The sequence below is a fragment of the Amia ocellicauda genome, chromosome 5 (genome assembly GCF_036373705.1).
Source record: "Amia ocellicauda isolate fAmiCal2 chromosome 5, fAmiCal2.hap1, whole genome shotgun sequence".
In the NCBI taxonomy this organism is placed as follows: domain Eukaryota; kingdom Metazoa; phylum Chordata; class Actinopteri; order Amiiformes; family Amiidae; genus Amia; species Amia ocellicauda.
The window spans coordinates 35,715,647-35,736,124 of NC_089854.1; the positions used below are offsets into that span (position 1 = coordinate 35,715,647).

The 20,478-nt window shown below is 41.2% G+C and overlaps 1 protein-coding gene across 3 annotated transcripts in view; it reads right to left on the reverse strand.

Moving 5' to 3' along the window:
• The window catches only part of ccdc136b (coiled-coil domain containing 136b), a 33,787-nt gene extending 18,948 nt beyond the window's left edge, over nt 1-14,839 (reverse strand). The window contains exons 1-2 of one of the 3 annotated variants that reach the window (XM_066704966.1): nt 14,260-14,839; nt 314-688 (exon numbers count right to left, since the gene is read on the reverse strand). In XM_066704966.1, the coding sequence (XP_066561063.1) occupies nt 314-688; nt 14,260-14,311 (427 nt within the window). In that variant the 5' untranslated portion in view covers nt 14,312-14,839. The remainder of the gene's footprint in view (nt 1-313; nt 689-14,259) is intronic. The other 2 variants (XM_066704965.1, XM_066704964.1) reach the window with 2 other exon arrangements.
• Nucleotides 14,840-20,478: the final 5,639 nt, after the last annotated feature.

Sequence of the window (20,478 nt, forward strand, 5' to 3'; positions counted from 1 at the left end):
GGTTGCAATTTTGATATTATGGGTATTACAAGTTTAATATATTCACATCAAAAACAGATTTGATTACTTGTTGTATTTTCAAAGACCTACTGCATTATATTTTAAAGCAGTAAAAATACAAAAAGTACATACACAGATAATCATCTTGGCTTTTTTGCGGTTAAGTTTCCAGAATTGGACCTCTGACAACTTTATTGTGAAACTATCAGAGAACGACACACTGTCCTCAGGGAAAAAACACAATCATATTTGTCAAAACCAAACTCCAACCATTGTCAGAATAAAATGTGAGCAGAGAACAACTCAAACTGACCTTGTAGCTCTTGGAAGCTCTCCTGGTGTTTGTGGGACATGTCCCGGGCCTCCTCCAGCTCCACAACCAGCTGAAGGACTTGGGACTTCAGATCTTCCAGGTGCAGCTCCTCCTCTTCCTCCTCCTCCTCAGGAATCAGATCCTCATCTTCATCTTCCCCGGCCTTCAGCTCATGCTGCTTTTTCTCCTCTTCCACTTCTTTCTCCGGCTTTTCCTCACATTCATCACGTTCTTTCCCATCACTGGCGGTTTTCTCTTCTTTCTCCTCGCATTCCTTTTCCTCTTTTTCCTTTTCCTTCAGTCCTGTTGTCTCTTTGTCCTTTGCAGTCGGCTCCTCGGCCCCAGGTCTGTCAGGCTTCTCATCGCAGGTGTCATCTGTGGAGGGTGAGAATTGATAAATTGTTACCTGATGAAGGTCTCACCATGGAGACAATGTGCTCTACGTAACAGGCATATTATCTTCCACTTGAAAACTGCACTTTACGCAGGGGGCAGTATTTTTAGCAATGTACCTGAGCCTTATTTCTTACTTTAATTCCTCCATTCTTATATATATATATATATATATATATATATATATATATATATATATATATATATAATTAAAATACTTTTGTCAGCCTAACCTCAGCCATGCAGGGCACTCTGGTCATCACTTTCACTGAATAATGTGTGTTGAATCCAACTAACCTCCTGCAATAGCGAAATGAGTATCCACGGACATGGCAAACTTCAAGCTGGACTTTTCATCTCACCCTAACACCCAAAGGCTACAATATACTCATTTACCACCTACTAATGTGTTTGATGTTCAGCATGTTATGAAGTAGTGCCAGTGCTGAAGGCAGCTGAAGCTCAGACTGGGCTTTATTCTGAGGTATGGCTTAAGCCCGAGTTCGGTTTTACACTTGTTGTGGTTGCCAGGCCCTGAACATCACCCCACCTGTGACAAATTCAGATGTTCTTCTCTTTCACTGATTATGGGAAGGGTCTCCAACCCTGGTCTTGGAGATCCCCAATCCAGTTAATCTTATAGGTCACCCTAAATTACCAATTTCTAAATACTGAGAACACATGTGAGTTATTAATCAATTAAGCAAATCAGTCAAGGGAGCTCTTGCTCTGAGAGGCTGCAGGTATTCAGATAATTGCTTCAATGGTTTCTAAATTACTGAAATTACCAAACCAAAGCTTCACTGATCAGAATTAAATACTTCCAGGTGTTTATAAATTGGTGATAGAAGAGTGATCTCCAAAACCTGCTGGATAGGGGCTCTCCAGGACCAGGGTTGGAGACCCCTGGGTTATAGAGTTCATGTGTCGATTTCCCTAAAATGCTCAGTAGCACCATCTGGTGGTCTGACCGCAGAACAACCTCCTATCAGAATGAAACCCATTTGCACACGGAGCCCCTGCACACAGCTCGTGTGGTTTTCTAATCATTGCATTACTTACAGCTGCTTTACACATACCTGTATATTCAGAAAACCCACTTTAAATTTGTGTTTTGAATTCATACAATCAGTGGATCAAGACCTTTCTGTTTTCTAACTCTCTTACCTCTCGCCCCCTGCTTGTACACACAGCTGCCGCCGAACTGCACAGGAGGAAGAGCGGTCGGGACTAAACCAGACACATGAAAAGAGCCGACAGCAGAAGAATGTTAAATGAAAGACTCTCTCTCGTGGTTTAACCCCCCCCCTCTCCGTCTCTGGCTGCTGTCATTCAAGCCCTGACAGACGGCCCAGCCTAAATATAGAGCTGCTCTCTTCAAGAGTGTGACGGCTTCCCTTACTCTGTCACTGATGTCCATCTTCCCTGACAGGTGTATATGCTTTTGGCCTATTTCTCCTTCACCACTCTTGACAATTTGGGTTTTGTGAACCATGATAAGAATAGACAGTAGCCTTTAGCATTGCAGCTGCAACCACTTAAATATATTCCTAGACAGACAGACAGACAGATATGTTTTTTGTGGATTGAGGGGGGGGCTCTTTGGGAAAAGTGAAATTCACAACCAATGGCAACCACTTAAAGAGTACAGGAATCTCTGCAGTAATATCACAATAGTGCACACTTGAGTTTAGGGGAAAACTGAAGCCGTCTCCGAGTGTTTTTCAAGTAGCGGAGACAGATAGCACTTTGGTTGCCAGGCAACAAGAATTTATATAACACTGTATCATCTTCAATCCAGAGGCTCTGATCTCACTGCGTCTGAATTGACTGTAAACCTGCCACCAGTGGGGCTAACTGGCTGGAGGGGGGTGCGACACACAAAAACAGACAGGCTAAATTGAGCTCAGAGAATTCCCCATGATGAAGCTCCTGGGCTGCCTAATCCAGGGCCAGAAAGTTCATCAGCTGAGAGATTTAACCCAGTTGAGATGTGGATAAGCCCCCCGATCCTATTAGCACTGATACCTGTGAATGATTAATTAAATACATTTCTACAAGGCAGAATGTACAGGAAAGCCTAGACCTGCAAATCGCAAAGTACAAACCTGAACCCTAGCGTAGTTTCAATTATTTTCAGAAGCCACTTTCTACTCAGAAATGAAAACTCCACAGGGTTTGTTATTTGCAAGTTGTGGGTAGGTTAAAATTGTTTATTTTGTTAACAAAAAAACTGATTGAAAGCTTGTTTACCCACGATGCATGTTACTGTTACTGTTATCCCCACTCCAGATTTGAGACACGGTGATACAAACCAAGCACCAGGCTGCCGAACTCAGCTAACAAGCGTTACTTAGAAACTTGAGCACAAGGTTGGAACAACACTGGAGAAAAAAAAAAAAATAGAAAGGGTTCGGTTATTTTTAGTTCAATAAATGTAAAGTGGGATAGCTGCTGAGTACCATAATCCTGGGTCCTGTATTATTGCCACAGCCTTACGTTTTGTCATAGGACAAAAATCTGGACGTCTTCTCTGAAAGTCAGAAACTGCTACCTGGAAAACTCTCAACTGCTGCTAAGAGGTCATGTTTAAAAAGAAAGTAAAAATAATTCAGTGATGCCTTCGCAGATTATATGTAACTAGAACACACCAGACCTATAGAAGCAGTGGAAATGCAAAACAGCTAAAGCAGGTTGATAACCCCTGGCGTGTGTGAAGTGTCTCTCGAAACTAAATTAAAATCCCGACAACAACAGATACAGAAATCAGGTAGTAAATATGGTTTGCGGCTCATAGAGGGAAATTAACACCACAATTCTGCGATTTACTAAACACACAATTTAATATTTCCTTACAGCATTCCCCCATGAGCCACTAAATACCCTCAAGCTGTTTCTTATTCTGCTTCATACAGACGGCGCTGAAATACAGTGCTGCCCATTCTGCTGATCCTTTCCTTCCTTGTAATATCAATTATTTAATTTCATGGCCAGAGCAGAACGAGTGAACTATAAAAAGCATGCAAGCGCTAAGATTCCAATCAATTAAAGAGCTTTAATTTGGTAGTGGGAGGGACCTTATGAAACCCACTAGAAGACATCACTTTCAATTGACAGTTCTGGTTTGATCTGCCGGACTGGAACAAATGTGTCATTGAAACAACCACTGCAGTAATATCATATCCTGTCAAACTGGCTACAGAAAGTCTTTGAGAGATCTCCGCTGGCCCAGATTTGCCTCTCAATCAAAGCATGTGTACTTACACAATGACATTAGTTTTAGAGAACTTTTTGATAACATTTGTTAAATTTCGATTTATTTATCTCCTGCTGCAAAATACCTGTCCAGGGCTTCTCAAGTGGTGCCAATTTATTTATGTATTTGTTTGATTGGCTATGTATTTTGTTTATAGTTATCTTTCGTTCCATCTATCCATCTATCCATCCATTTAGTTAGTTGGTTAGCTCTTTATTTATGTTCCATATTATACTGATTAACAGCCATGTTCCTCAAGGCAACTTGAAAAGGTACACTGATTCACTCATGAGCACACTTTCCAATACTGTCATATCAACAATGAATTTGATATCTGATTCGATGTCATTACTGTCACACCCTGGAGAGGAGGTTACAATGACATCATCAAGTTCATGTTCATGTCAAATGTGCAACAAAAGTTAACTGTTGAATCAAACTTCTTCTCTGGTGTTTCTGCTGTTACTGATCCCTGGAGGGCACTAGAAGTGGAAAAGTGGAAATGTGCTGCCCCATGTTGACAGGAACTTTTTAACAAAGCATTTGAACTCATTTTCGTAATATTGTTATCAGCTGCTGGTTAAATATAGTTGGCATTTGCTGATTCTGTACTCCCACTTATCACATGTTAGAAATGACTCACAGTGTGTGAAAATGTGGTGATATGAACCAAAACCTAATAACAGATGTAAGAGAAGCGCCCCATGTAACATTCCCCACTATTGTCATTCAAGGACAATGAGCACATCCACAATATTACAAAAGTTTAATTTTACCATCTACATAATATTAATTGCATTCGCTCTGGTCTTTCTGACGAAGATGCAGAAAAGCTGATTCATGCATTTATTTTCTCCCGTATAGACTGCTGTTTCTCTTTGCTTGCTGGCATGTCTAAGAACACCCTAGAAAAATTGCAGTACGTACAAAACTGTAATGTACCACGGGCACGGGAACAGGGGAACCCAGTTGCAGTGCTGGTGGGATCGTCAAGACAGGAGGGGTCAGATACCGGCAGGACAGTACAATTAAGGCAAGGCAAATACATGGTCATGGTCACTGGCAAGGGTCGGGCGATCAGGAAAACAGGCAATCAGGGGAAGAGCAAAGTCGTGGTCGGGAAATCAAGCTCTCGTCAAGGATACACAGTAGATTCAAGGCTAAACAAGGCACGCAGAGACAGCTCGGAAACATAGTTTACATTAACAAAACTTCATGACTAGTGACAACCAGTGAGGGGTTTATATGGAGACCAGAGGAACGCAAGGAACCAGGTTTGGGAGGTGCATGGCGAATGGGGGCAGCGGGTGATTAAACAAGTGCACATGGTGTTCAGGAATGTTGATTGATTGACTGAATGAAGGGAGCTGGGAGAAGTGACTGGTAAGGAAGGTTGATGGTGACATCTAGCAGGGAAAAGTGGAAGTGTTTGGACTGGGAGAAGAGTGCTGGTCTGTGGCCGTGACAAAAACACAGAGGCAAGAATCTTAACCAAAACCAAATTGTCTTCCAGTGGAGTTCAGAGTGAAATTCAAAATCCTGCTTTTAGTGCTCTTCACGGGTTAGCGCCCAATTATATCAGTGAGCTGTTGGTCCCATATTCCAATGTGTAGCTTGTGATCATACGACTCTGGCATGTTGACGCTTCTCATTATGAAGCGCCGCTCTTTTGGGGACAGAGCCTTTTCTGTTTTTTCTCCAAGGCTGTGAAACGATCTTCCAAAGGTCATAAGGGACAGTGATTCTGTAAGCAGTTTTAAATCTAAATAGAAAACTTTTTTTTTTTTCTATGGCTTTTAATGTTTGAATTTACTGTATGTATTACCCTGAGCAGTGCTTTGGGATGTATTTGAAAAGCACTATATGAAATAAAGATTATTATTATCTAACCCATACATATGCACAATCCCAGAAGTACAATCTCAATGGCCATTAAACCAGACCGACACATCAGCATGTTTACGAGTTCAGGTTGTCCTTTGCCTGTTCGCTGGGAAGGTCAGAGTTTGGATTTGGTCAATGCCCAAGTGATGCTCATGGCACTGTCATCAGTATGGGAACTACAGCTAAGTACGGGGATGTATTGAAATACAAACACATGATCAGTTTAAGAGCTAGACTGGACTAGACTAGACCTAGACTACATATACTGAAGCAGTGATATCAACACCATGAGGCAAAGACACAGCCCAAATTCCAAGTCAGTGAGTAATGAGACTGAGGCCTGTTCTCATGAGCATGCAGGGCAGTGTCTATACTGTCACTATAGAGTCACTATAGAGAAGTGTCTCCCAACCCTGGTCACTTAGCTGAGAGCCACCTCTGGAGTCTCCCTCATGTCCCCAGTCTAACCTCCCGCCCTGCACTGGCTGCCAGCCAGACCCTGACATTATCAAACTTTTTATAGCCTGTGTCGAACTCTTCTGAGATTAAGTAACCATACACCTCTCCTGGCAGTGACTGTTTATAGATCAGGATGTGATCTTAATATACTGCCTCCATCCAGTTTAAGAGCTATAAGTGAAAGACGTGTAAGTGCTCACCCTGCCAGCCAACACACGAGCAGCCCCAAGTAGTAGTCAAATATTCTCTTTGACGTCAACTACAATATCAAAGCCCTGACAAAAATAAGTCATATTTAGTTTTCTTTTTTTCTAAAATCAAGTGATTTTGCACTTCATTTAAGTTTTTAAGCAATTGAAACAATAACTAATGGGCAGGGACATTGTGTTTAAAATTTTACCAATGCCATTGTATGCCATTGTGCCATGTTGAGTTTATGACAAACTTACCATCACCCAAAATCACTACATCTGTATTTCCCTCAACAATCAAGTGAAACCCAACAGAGCCTAGTTTTCTAATCTCATCTCATAACTTCCAGAACAGTGAAACAACTCAAATTCAGGCCAGAGAAGGAAATAGATCCTAAAAGTCACACAGGATCTGAAGGGTTAATAATGACACGCCAGAACCCCATGCTAGCTCTTAGATTACACAGTTTTATTTCCCGCAGCAACTAAGATACTGTTGCACATTAATGAATACGACTGACTTCCCTCTGCACCTTACACAGAAATGCAATACCTAATTTGCAGCTTGAAACAGCTTCACCCCTAGAGATGTGGTGCAATTGACAACATATCAGTGACAAGGCCATGCAGAGATACCAGGCCATTTCCCAGACCAACAGCAATCAGACTCTTGCCATCTATGTATATCGAAAGACAATCACAACCCGTCTGGATTGGAACTACAGGGTTCAAACAATGTTGTAAAAGTCAATTCATCAATTATACTACCTTGGACAATACTAGTTTGTGTTTCTCAAATACTCACACACACAAAAATTAAAATATATTATTATTAGTTGTTGTTATTGTTATTAATATTTGGCATCAATCCAAGACGGTTTATATGATTAAGAATCATGAAAAATCAACTGACAGCCAAGACAAGACACGTACACGCTGAAGCTCTCTAACTGACATACAATTTGGCCCTGAGTTTTAAACTGAGACAGCTGTAGTTCCTGGTATACGGATGGTTAATTGAAAAAACAATCCTGACTTGTGCAACTGTTTCAGTTTTTGTACCACCGGGAATGCGCTGCCTTGGGGCTCAGAGGAAGGGAAGAATTAATTATGCCCTCCCACCTCTTAACTGGTCCCAAGGCTAATGCTGCATGACGACTATGTGCTTCAGTCCACAAACCACCGACTGCAGTCAGCCAGGGTATACTGAGGTGATGATTAAATCTTAATCTGTTTATCGGCATGCTAAAAACTCTGTTGAGTGATAATATACAGGATTGTTTATACTGAGTACAGATTATCAAATTATCTTGAATGTATTGCTTTTTCTTTCATAAGAATTGGCAGCCATGGAAGACCCAGCATCCTTCGTTAGTCAGGCCTGAACAGAGTAACCTAAAAAAACACTGGTTCTGTACCTGCAGTGAGACAGTTAAATTAATGGCATTATTAGTCTTGAGAGACAGACAAAGATTAGCATATCCATTATGATAAATGTGCAGCTTTATGGGCGCACAGAGACACTGCTTGATCAATGTGTGTGTAGGACCTCCAAAATACCTATTGAACACAGAAGCTTGGCATCATAAATCTTCCTTTATAGATTCCTTCCTTCATCTACAATGATCACAGAAGACTAACGAGTGAGACTAAATATATAGAAAACGACTAATTTCTACAGCATAGGCCGTCAGTGCCCTTCATAACTCAGCTTTATGTGGCATCAGACCAGTCCAGCCTTTGTTTCATCACCCCCTCTTGAACACCCATGAATATTTGATGGTGAGTTAATGAGTGAGTAATGGGAGAATGTAAAAAGAGAAGCAAGGAAATAGTTATACCCAGAGGCCGATGTCGAGGGCAAAAGCTATTCCTATTCGTTAAAAGTGAGATCAATTGTAATGAAGCTGTGTCCACACTGTGAGGAAGGCTATGATGGGTAAAATGGAAAACAGTCAATGTTCTGGTTAATTCAGGCCACACCACTGTCAACAAATACAGAAAAACTGGTAGCTATGCAAAAAGAAGCCGCTTAGACAGAGAGAGGAAAACTAAATAAATCCAAACACTTCACTAAGCAGCACTCAGATAACACCATCTCAGCACCTTTTTATGGTCCAGTTTCATCCAGTACAGGGTCATAGTATGCCAGGCACAGGGTGCAAGGCAGGAGACACCCTGGACAAGACATCAGTTAATTGCAGAGTAACTTAGATAACTGCCAATTTCAACTGCACAATGTGTAAGGATGTTATGAAATGCACATTGTCCTTTTTATATTTTTGTTTCACTGTTTTGGAGTATTATAGAGCTGTGAATACACATTTATGATGGATCCTTGTTATTTTACTCTGTGGTACTTTATTTCTGGTAATCCATGTTCTGTTTATATTTGCATAAAACCCTACAGTGAGCACAACCATCCTGGAGGGTGAAGTGTCAATCTCCGGTAGAAGAAGGCAGCAGGCCCAGAGACCCAATGCGCTAGAGATATTCACATTTGTGTGTCGTATTCAGGAGTGACACGGAATTATGCTGCCACATGAATATAAAGCATTTTTTGAGTGAAACCTTGCAAATGACACATGAGTGACACCCAGTGAAAACAAAGTGACATCCTAGTGACACCCAAGTGACAGCTAAATAATACCCAAGTGACACATGAGTTGACACTCGAGTGATACAAGAGTGATACCAGAGTTACACCTGAGTTACACCAGAGTGACACCTGAGTGACACCTCTATGTAACACAACATGCATTGAGCATGTTTTGCCTTCCTCCCACTCAGCTGGTCTCCTTCAGTCATCATCTGATCTGGTAAGTCTGTCTCAGAAATGTATGGCCAGCACACTAATCATTCAGGGTTTTGCACCCGTTTTAGGATGTTGCATTCATACCCTTTTGAGCCCGATTCTGTACTGCTTTGCACAACAGATTATCACTGGTTATTCTGACCTCTAAAACAACAACAACCGTCAGTTCACGGGGGAATGGATCTTCCTATGGTAAATTTATAGGTATGTATAGGCAGTTAATCTGGTGGTTTGGGTGGACATGCATCCATCTTAAACAGAGACAGTCCTTGGGAGGAAGTTGTGAAGAGGAGAATGGCAGCTCCAGAATATTTGCCGATTTGTGAAAAACATAAAAAATGTCTTGTGTGGATGTTACTCCATGGAGACCAGTGAAAAGACCTTGGATTGACACATAAAATAGTGCAGGACAGCTGCTGGTTCATATCATGACTCAATAGTGATCCTAAACAAGCAGAGCTCTAACTAAATTGGAAACAAAGAAGTAGTAAATCACAATGGCGTATTTTGATAGTATTTTAAAAAGTAATAAGTGTGCATGTCTTTCATCAGTGAGTACTTGGCAAGGAAGGGGGATGGGGGGACAGGGACAGTAGCGAATTCCACTTGTCTTTAAAAGTCCTTGTTCATAATATTTTCTACCTTCACTGCAGCTGGGAGTTTATTAATGAGGTTAACACCAGCAGTTACCACATTTTTAGGGGTAACTTAGCAACCAGAATCACAGAGTTTGTAATTTTTTTTTAAACAACACTTAAAATCCACTGATATAAAACAGAGCCGTATAGAAAAATGCACCGGCTTCAATTTGGCCCAGACTCGTGTTTTTAAGTAAGTCTGGTTTTTCAGTTGATTTCTAAAGTCAACATGGAATCGGCACACGCACAGCAGCGCTCCTCCAAAGTGACGTGTTAACAGGCTGGTGTCAAGGCGATTGTTAAAGCCTGCTTTGTTCAACAGAATCAGCTCAACTGTTATTGTTAAAAGTATATATAGTGGGTAAAGGATAGGTTTATGTATCCTACTTGGGAGGAGTTTATTAAGTATCTTTTTTTAAAGGTTGTATCAATTATTTTGCAAATAACCCTTTTGAAAACGGTATATCAATGTATGTGCAGAATCTCCACAATGTGTGTTTGTATGTTTACTTCAGGGGCCATGAAATACCTAAAACAAATGAGAGTGGGGTATATTTCTTTATTTATTTCATATTTTGATGTTTTAAAAAGCATAGGGAGTTCATTTGGAAAAGCCTGTGGCTGCTGGTAAATATTTAAATGTTATACATTATGTTATCCCAATTGCATTTCTGCAGATCAGTTTTTATACCTAAGATAGAATGATGGCTTTGGTTGATGTTTGCTTGATGCTGAAGTGATTTAATGTCTATGTGTCTTATCCTGCAGCACTATGTTCCTACACATGCAATGACACCCTGCACTTTTGCTGGCACTACTGTCATTCACAGGGAAAGGAGCGCAGCTGAAGTGCAAAGCTTCATGTACCGCTGTTGAAAAACGACTGTCGGGGGATGTAAGGGTCATTATATACCGAAGGAGGTTCAGAGGGTCTAGAAGTGTTTGTCTCCTGTCTGGTGCATATACACAGCTATCAGACCTTCTGCCAAACAATAATAATAATAATAATAATAATAATAATAATAATAATAATAAATCTCAGTAGCATCTGGGTCAGTGATGCCATTTAACATATCACTGCACCCACATTAACAGAAGCACACACGGTACATTTACTTTCATTATAATGGTGAAATATTGATTAACTGGATCTGGCTGTCAAAGCACTATTGCTATCCAAAACAGTGTTAGCACTGTAAAAGCTTCTAAACTCTAATCCACCTAATCATTTCATTCAAAATCTTCTTATCAAACCGGAGGTCCAGTATGAATTGATAACTGTAAGCCCTGTTGTTGCACCCAGTTCCATTCTTGAAAGCACAATAAAGGAGTGTGCGCCTTGGATCTGTGAGGCAGTGTAGGAGGGCATGAATTATTCAGCTCCCCTTCTATAACCTCCTTTCAAGCAGTTACAATGTTACAAGAATCTAATCTGAAAGCAAAAAAAAAAAAAAAAACGAACTTTTAATTGTTTTTGTATTCATACACTTCAAAAGGTTCGAACGGAACCTCCTGAAAACATGTACATTAGACTCTGCACGATCACTATAGTGGCTTAAGTGTATTTTGCATCTCTTTTTATGTTAAACTGCAGATTGCCCCACTTGAATGCTCACATAAAATACATAAAACATACATTAAATATGTGCGATTCTGCAGAGAAAATAGTCAAAGTGATCAATGCAAAGCAAGTAGTTGAACAAATAACTGAGAGAAGTAGAATTAAATGGGAAAATGGAATCTGCACTCTCAGTAGAAAAACACATCCCGAAGTATTTTGGTAAATAAGATATATACTTCAGGAATTTGAGTTCTTAAATGTTGAACATGTTTTTTTCTCCATTATAATCCCTTTAGACAGCCATTAACTCAAGTACAAAGCATCTATTTTTCAGATGAGGCCATTGTACCAGCAGGAATAAACAGAGATATATTTTGAAGCATGTACTAAAACAGAATTTAAAACCACTGCAGTGTACATAAATAAATATCTATATTGCACTGCAGTCTCTGCGTTTCTTGTGTCTTTGTTTATTGTATATGTTTGATTTATTTCTGCAACACTAAAATTATAATACTGCACAACACAATATATATAGAGAGGATAGAGTGTATATAGACTGTAAGAAAATGGGATTGAATGGCCAAACTGGCAATGCTAGGGTTTTAGTTCTTTGACAAAGAGAATCTGACTGGTTTGGAACCATTTCTAATATGTATTTTCCTTCTTCCACTGGAATAATTGGTGTGAAATTGTGTCCCTTCTTTGACATGGAGTCTAAAGGCAACAGAAAGCACTTTAGTCTAAAACTGCTGGTATCAGTGGTGGTAGAATAATGTGGCTATACTACATGGCAAAGATGAGACTGAGAAGCAGCACCATACAAAACTTTCGTCCAATGTGTCGCTATATTTCACTGTGACCAATCACAGCCTGGAGCTCATACACAGCTCTACAGAACAATGATTTGCGGAAACATAAAAAATGCCCTGTTCACCCGTGGTGCAGTCCGTAAAAAACTAATAAACACAGAGCAAATGAAGGCAAATGAAAAACTGGGCAAATGAAGGAAGTACACACTATAGGTGTGCTCCAATATGTGGGTATAATCCGCCTACCTGCGTATACCCTCCCCTACATGCAGCACTGGAAGAGTCTTTTCCGAAAATGTTAAAATGTTAAAATTAAGCCGAATTCTTAGACTCCATTTGATTTTTAACCCTGCTGGAAGTGTAACGGAAGGAACAGCAAAGACAGACAGCCTTTAAAACTAAACCTAAAGTGTTAAAAGCATCACTGGTGTCAGGCGAACTCAGGTGAAGTCCTTCCATACTTTGGAGGAGTCACTAGGCAGTGTGAGAAGACAGATGAGGGCACCTGTGGGTGGGGCAGTGACTAGAGTGAAAGGGGCTGGGGGTGTGAATGGGGGGTGGCATGGTGAGGACAAGGGGCAGAGTGACATCCAGGGCAAGCTCCACACTGTGAAATTAACTTCATTACTCAAGCTGATGTGCAGTAGAACCGCCACCTTAGGCACAGCTCTGTGACCAACCCTCTTCGCCAAAACAATGGTCCACCGTCATGGGTGGTTTGTTCACTTTACCAAGAGAGGGATGACATTTATGAAAATCGATTCTCAGGCCACTGCTAGTTAAACAGATGTATTTCCGTTGAACAGTGAAAGGCGTCATTAATAGACATTAGTAGACTGGAGCAAAAAAATGTAAAACCAGTTAATGGTACTTCACAACATTGTGACACCACATAAAACTAATGGGGGAAAACCAACTGACCAGAATTGAGCAAAAGCTTGCAGGTGCTACTGTATGATGAGCTCCATTACTCCAGAGCTTCGTTTCTTTATTGGAGGCAGTTATGTATGAACTCATTTCTGCTCTGTCATTGCTCTGCTCCTCTATCTGCCAGCTGAGCACCAACAGCAAGAAGGAGAAAGTCTGCGTTTAGGTCACACAGCCAGACAGCCCTGGGGTCACACAGCAACACCTGCCGCACCTCCCTGGCCCGTTTAGGGATGGAGAACTGACCACTTTTGCGGAGTGTTGGCTAATCGTGCAAATATGTATTTATTTCGTATTTTGTCAGATGCACTGCAGTTCCCTGCCTGTACCAGTGTTCTGTACAAGCACTCTCTCTGCAGATGAGGGTGGCACGCACATTTCCAGGCTATCCACTCAGAGATCTTTAAAATATTTATATATTGAGGCTCATGGCCTGTATGTGACTTAGCTTATTTAGCATTGCCAGTTATGTCCAGCAAATACTAAATGGCTGTGGTTCTGCATTCCCTGGTAAGGCCCCAATTGAAACTCTTTATTTAGTGATATTCAAAGTACAGGTGTTCATCAGCTAAAGCAGACTGTTCCCCGTGGACCATAAAGCACAGGAGTGACACGCATGTCAACCTGATCTGTCCCAGGAGACACACTAATGAGAGACTGCTATAGCAGTGTTTCGCGATTTTCATAGAGAATTACCAGTGCTACAGTCCTTACTTTAAAAGATGTGCGTATGCACCTGTGAGCATTAGCAGTAACATACACCGGCCAATTAAGACACCTCACATTGCACAGAATGATAACGACTTAGATCACCTCCCTGCGGCATCTGAAACATGGGGTCCGGCACATTGTCTGAGCTGAGGAGAAGGCAGGTCTGGACCCGCAGCAACCTGCGCACCCGAGCCCTGTCCTCAACTCCGCCGTGTCTACCAACGTCCCCCTGCGCCGCTACTGAGCCAGACCTCCGCTAAGCAGATGCGCTAAGGACAACGGAAAGGCTGAGCACCGACCTGCCGGATCCCCGACCTCTTCAATCACAGGAGGCAGCCGCGTCACATCCATCTCCGCCGCCGCTGCTTCACAGAGACGGTAAGACGATGCCGACGTCTGCGGGGAGGAGGAAGGCGGAGGAGAGAGGCAGCGGGGCTCGGCGAGTCGGGAGAGGACCGGAGGAAGCGGCGGCAGGCAAGGGCCCCGAGAGACTCCTCAGGATCCAGAGGAGCACAGGAGCGTCTGCGACATGGTGGGTAGAGCCGGGCTGGACACGCAGGAGGACGGGAAGAGAAGCGCAAGAGCTGTCCGTCTCTCGCATGGGCTCTGTGAGGCGCAGAGCTGTGCTGTGCTGTGCCTCTCTCTCTCTCTCTCTCTCTCTCTCTCTCTCTCTCAGATGCTTCACATGCGCACACGCACACCCATGCACTCTGCGCTCTGCTGCAGCGCCAGTCTTATTTACCCTTAATGAGCTCAAGGGACTCAGCTTAATTCTCCACTTGTGCCATCACACCATTGCTCTCCCTTTTCGGGTGCCCCTGCCCTTTGAAGTGGTATTATCAATGTATTCAGTGTACCTCCACCCTCTCTCTCTCATTGCACTGTTTGATTGCTAGCTCAAGCAGCTGGGTTCGGCATGCAACCAGACAGAAATATAGCCCTGTATGCCATGAACAAGGTCGTTCATATTTAAGCAACGCCACACTGCTTGACTCAACCTTTTCCTGCCCTGCGCTCAGTGGCTCCAGCTATGCAGTGATTCTAGTCAGTCTGATACAAAACTGAAATTAAAAAGTTGTCCAGGCCCTGGCTGCACAGAAGTAATTTACAGAAAGAAACTAGAAATTACATGTAGGGGTTTCTGTCCTGAATAGTAGGAAATGAAAGAAGGAGAAGGGGGTTACTGTGGGGAAATGCATTGATTTTTCCAAAAGACTGAGGGAGAGTCAGTCATAGAAAACTCTCGTAGAACGCAGCTGCCTTGGTAATGCTCAGGGAAATAGCTCAGGAGTGACATAAGTGTGTCAGAATGGCTGCTCTAGCCAGGAAAACAATTAACAACTATGTTTCATACCCTGTAGAAAAAACAGTTTCAAATCTTCAATTTTTATTGTTTTGTACTCTTACATTTAGTCTTACAGGCTTGCATCCCAGTTAGCTGCAATACATGTTATGATATAGTGGAAGTAAACATACATTGTATTAATAATAATCCAAAATGTAGACTCTATAAGATCTATATATTGCATGACTGACATTTTCCTTGTAACCATTCAAATCCCTTGGGCTGTATTATCACAGCAGACAACAATAGTAGGGATGTCTTTCTTAAAAACTACAGACTACAGAATTCACACAAAACTGTGATATATTTTCTTACAGGCTTAATTTACTATGCTTTTTGTTTGTAAATACTGACATTAATGTACTGTACAGTATCAAAAAAAGTAATATATTATTAGTAACCACATTGCTATGTGTAGTCAATCCATGATATGTGAGCAGTTAGTTATAATAAGTATTATTTTCATCAAAGTCCTCAAACAGTCAGCTAGCAGTGTTTTAAATAACTTTCCTATAGATCTTGTAGCCCAAAATTACACTGTTAATGCAAGGAAAGATGATGCTTTCACCATAAAAGTGGCGGCCAACAGAAATATCTCTGCCTCCTCCACTGACTCTGCTTTCATCAGCCCCTCTTCCCATCCAGTTCTGGAGTTCAATTAATCAGAGCTGGGCACTGGAATATCATATAAATAAGTGGAAAGTAAATTAGTCACAGAAATACCATTGAACTACAGGGCAGGAACACACTGTATCATTCCTGTACTCAACTCTGTCACTGGTAACCTGTTGATGATGAATGCAGATCCACTTGTCATGTGTTAAACAAGAATATTCTGAGTACTTGCGTGATTGAACCCAGACTTAATGAAATACTAGTACTCTAAGTTTTAGGTTTTTTTGGCATGTTCAATATAATTTAAAAAATCCATTCAGCCATCTTTTAAGTGCGATCTTTGTATTGCAGTATATTCATGACTGCCTTTGATTTAAATGCCCGGAAGGAATAAAAATTGAATTTACAGTGTGTTACCTTAATTATGTAAGTATAGTAATTAGGGACAACTGAAGAAACGAACCCCCCCCTCAGTGAAAAGTAAGCCGTAAAACCCACCTGAACTGTGGCCCTGAGGACCAGAATAGAGAATATGCATCCGCCAACACACAAATAGTGTCAGTTGATGCCCAGATCAGGAAAGAACACCAGTTTATTCTGCATTTTTGAGTGGTTCTTCTCATCGTATTAACTGGGGAACCCCTTGCACCCCTTTTTGGAAAGGTGAGCTTTGGTATACACTGGCAGAAGTATAATGGCACTATCTTATACATTTCAATCTGAGAAACGTAGTTCAAATTAACAGGCAAATCAATTATATACTGTGTAATCAAGGAAACAGTGACAGACATATGAATGTTATATTGATGTATTTTATAAAGAATAAATCCCTTGGTGTACCTCCCTATATTTGTCCCATTTCTATTGCAGAGATGTGATTCCTCTACAAGTGCATTCTGGGAGAGTACTCGTCACATGATGTTTATTCTGATGTGCGAGATACATCACTCGCAGATTCGCAGCATACCTCAAAACCATGCCGAGGTGAACCCACAAGTCTTTCAGTCATGTTCTGCAGCAGCACAGGTGCAAGCAGGCATGGTCAGTAGGCATTCATTAAAGAACAGATTCGCTGTTCACTAGAAAGGCAAACAAAAACAACTGGCATTTTAGTACGAGACATAAAAGCTGAATTTTTACAAATAAATAACAAACATTTAGTCAGGCAGAAATTACACTGCAGAAACTATGATTGCAGAACCCACTGGGAGCCATACATCCCGAGGTCCCATGTCTCTTTGCGAAACAGACCATCTGAAGGGGTTTGTTTAATAGGCTGCAATACTATAATCTCCAACCACACACATTGTAGATGACATTGACATGTTTGCCATTCAGTAAACTACCTTCAGTATGAAAAGATGCAAAATCTATCCGGCTAACTAAAGTGCTGCTGCTGTTGTAATAGCAGTTGGCCCTCTAGAGTGGAACACACTAAATAAGTACAATAGTTAGCAAATATTTTAAAGGGTTGTTTTGCTGAAGCACTTTATCTTGTTGGGTCCCTCCTCAGATGCACATGTAATTGTGGACCTCCGTCCAAAAATGACCCTGAGATGAGGGCAAAGGAAAGCTCTCGAATTTGAAAGAGAAAGAGTAAAGCTGTCACATGTATAATGGCATCTATATATATATATATATATGTTTATACATTTGAGAGCATGTTACATAAAAATAAAAATAAACTACCATGGATAATTTATAGTTAACATATTTTTGTACATTCAATTACCACCAGGAATTACAGCCTGATGGGGTATAGTAAACACAAGGGCTTTTTGTGTGTTGGATCCTCTTCTTTCTACAAAATCCCTGCCAATCCCTGTCAATCCTGCCCAAACTCACAGCTGAAGTCTCAGCACTACACCGCAGAATGCTACAACCTCTACTACTATATCCCCAAAGTGCTGAAATTATTGTGCATATCTGGGATTTTTTCTCTCTCTGTCTTGGTGGTGTATACATTCTTATGTAAGCATCCTGTGCTGCAGGACACAACAATCTAACTCCCTGTAACAATCATAATTCTCCTCATTTGCATATTTTTACTTAGTGCGCATCAACAAATAAATATATTCTTTGCTAATTGTCAGAATTAAAATGCAAATTGAATTGAGTTGCAAACTGCCAGTCTTAGAACCACTGCTCCACAGGGTTTCCAGCAAAATGTTCCTCGGTCCTGTGATAAACACAGTACTCTCACAGCTCACACTGCTGTAGTCAGACAGGACTTTTAATTAAACTCTTCACGAGAAAATAATACATATATATATATACAGTATATATAACATAACAAGCAGGAACAAATGACCCTCAGCCTGCAAGACCAGGAGCTGTTTTTAATTGCTATGAACTGTAGACATGATTTTTGTTCCTGGCGCTTTTTCTGTTTCTGTCTCTGTTGTTTCTGTCTGTAACATACTTAAGGGGGGATCTTTTTAAATAACAAACAAGAAAGTACACTACACTTCTAATTTTGCATGTTCAATGGCACAAATATTTTTTTCAATATTTATAGGTATTAACTTCAATAATTTAACTGCTTTTGAAGGGTTGCTAGGCAACTGTAGTGCTACTGAAATTTGCCCAGATGTCATTTTTTTTACAGATATTTTCCTAGCAATTAAGTGTACAAAAACAAATTTAAGTCATTTGTAAGGATGACCTGAAGATCACAAATCTGTCTCCTCTATGCAAATGCATAGCCTACCACCAAAAATAGTTGCAGGCCACACTATTAATTGAATGGCGGTTCTGGCTAGTTGGTCTACAGTTTGATATGCAAACTTTCCACAGCTGGCTTTGCCTCCAATTTGCTGTTTGTCACCCTGTGCAAATTGCTTGACCTTCTCTGTGTTCCTTTCTCTATAATAAACCAAAGCTCATTATGGTAAATGTGTACTATGGTCTTGAGAAGTTATTGAATCATAATAACCATGATCAGCAACTTTTCTAAATTACTATTAATATTATTATTATTATTATTAGTAGTAGTAGTAGTAGTAGTAGTAGTAGTAGTAGTAGTGTTGATGTGGAAATCTACACAAATACAGTGAAGGAAAAAAGTATTTGATCCCCTGCTGATTTTGTACTTTTGCCCACTGACAAAGAAATGATCAGTCTATAATTTTAATGGTAGGTGTATTTTAACAGTGAGAGACAGAATAACAACAAAAAAATCCAGGAAAACACATTTCAAAAAAGTTATAAATTGATTTGCATGTTAATGAGGGAAATAAGTATTTGACCCCTTCGACTTAGTACTTGGTGGCAAAACCCTTGTTGGCAATCACAGAGGTCAGACGTTTCTTGTAGTTGGCCACCAGGTTTGCACACATCTCAGGAGGGATTTTGTCCCACTCCTCTTTGCAGATCCTCTCCAAGTCATTAAGGTTTCGAGGCTGACGTTTGGCAACTCGAACCTTCAGCTCCCTCCACAGTTTTTCTATGGGATTAAGGTCTGGAGACTGGCTAGGCCACTCCAGGACCTTAATGTGCTTCTTCTTGAGCCACTCCTTTGTTGCCTTGGCTGTGTGTTTTGGGTCATTGTCATGCTGGAATACCCATCCACGACCCATTTTCAGTGCCCGGCTGAGGGAAGGAGGTTTTCACCCAAGATTGATGGTACATGGCCCCGTCCATCGTCCCTTTGATGCGGTGCAGTTGTCCTGTCCCTTTAGCAGAAAAACACCCCCAAAGCATAATGTTTCCACCTCCATGTTTGACGGTGGGGATGGTGTTCTTGGGGTCATAGGCAGCATTCTCCTCCTCCTCCAAACACGGCGAGTTGAGTTGATGCCAAAGAGCTCGATTTTGGTCTCATCTGACCACAAAACTTTCACCCAGTTCTCCTCTGAATCATTCAGATGATCATTGGCAAACTTCAGACGGGCCTGTACATGTGCTTTCTTGAGCAGGGGGACCTTGCGGGCGCTGCAGGATTTCAGTCCTTCACGGCGTAGTGTGTTACCAATTGTTTTCTTGGTGACTATGGTCCCAGCTGCCTTGAGATCATTAACAAGATCCTCCCGTGTAGTTCTGGGCTGATTCCTCACCGTTCTCGTGATCATTGAAACTCCATGAGGTGAGATCTTGCATGGAGCCCCAGACCGAGGGAGACTGACAGTTATTTTGTGTTTCTTCCATTTGCGAATAATCGCACCAGCTGTTGTCACCTTCTCACCAAGCTGCTTGGCGATGGTCTTGTAGCCCATTCCAGCCTTGTGTAGGTCTACAATCTTGTCCCTGACATCCTTGGACAGCTCTTCGGTCTTGGCCATGGTGGAGAGTTTGGAATCTGATTGATTGATTGCTTCTGTGGACAGGTGTCTTTTATACAGGTAACGAGCTGAGATTAGGAGATTTAAGAGAGTGCTCCTAATCTCAGCTCATTACCTGTATAAAAGACACCTGGGAGCCAGAAATCTTGCTGATTGATAGGGGATCAAATACTTATTTCCCTCATTAACATGCAACTCAATTTAAAACTTTTTTGAAATGCGTTTTTCTGGATTTTTTTGTTGTTATTCTGTCTCTCACTGTTAAAATACACCTACCA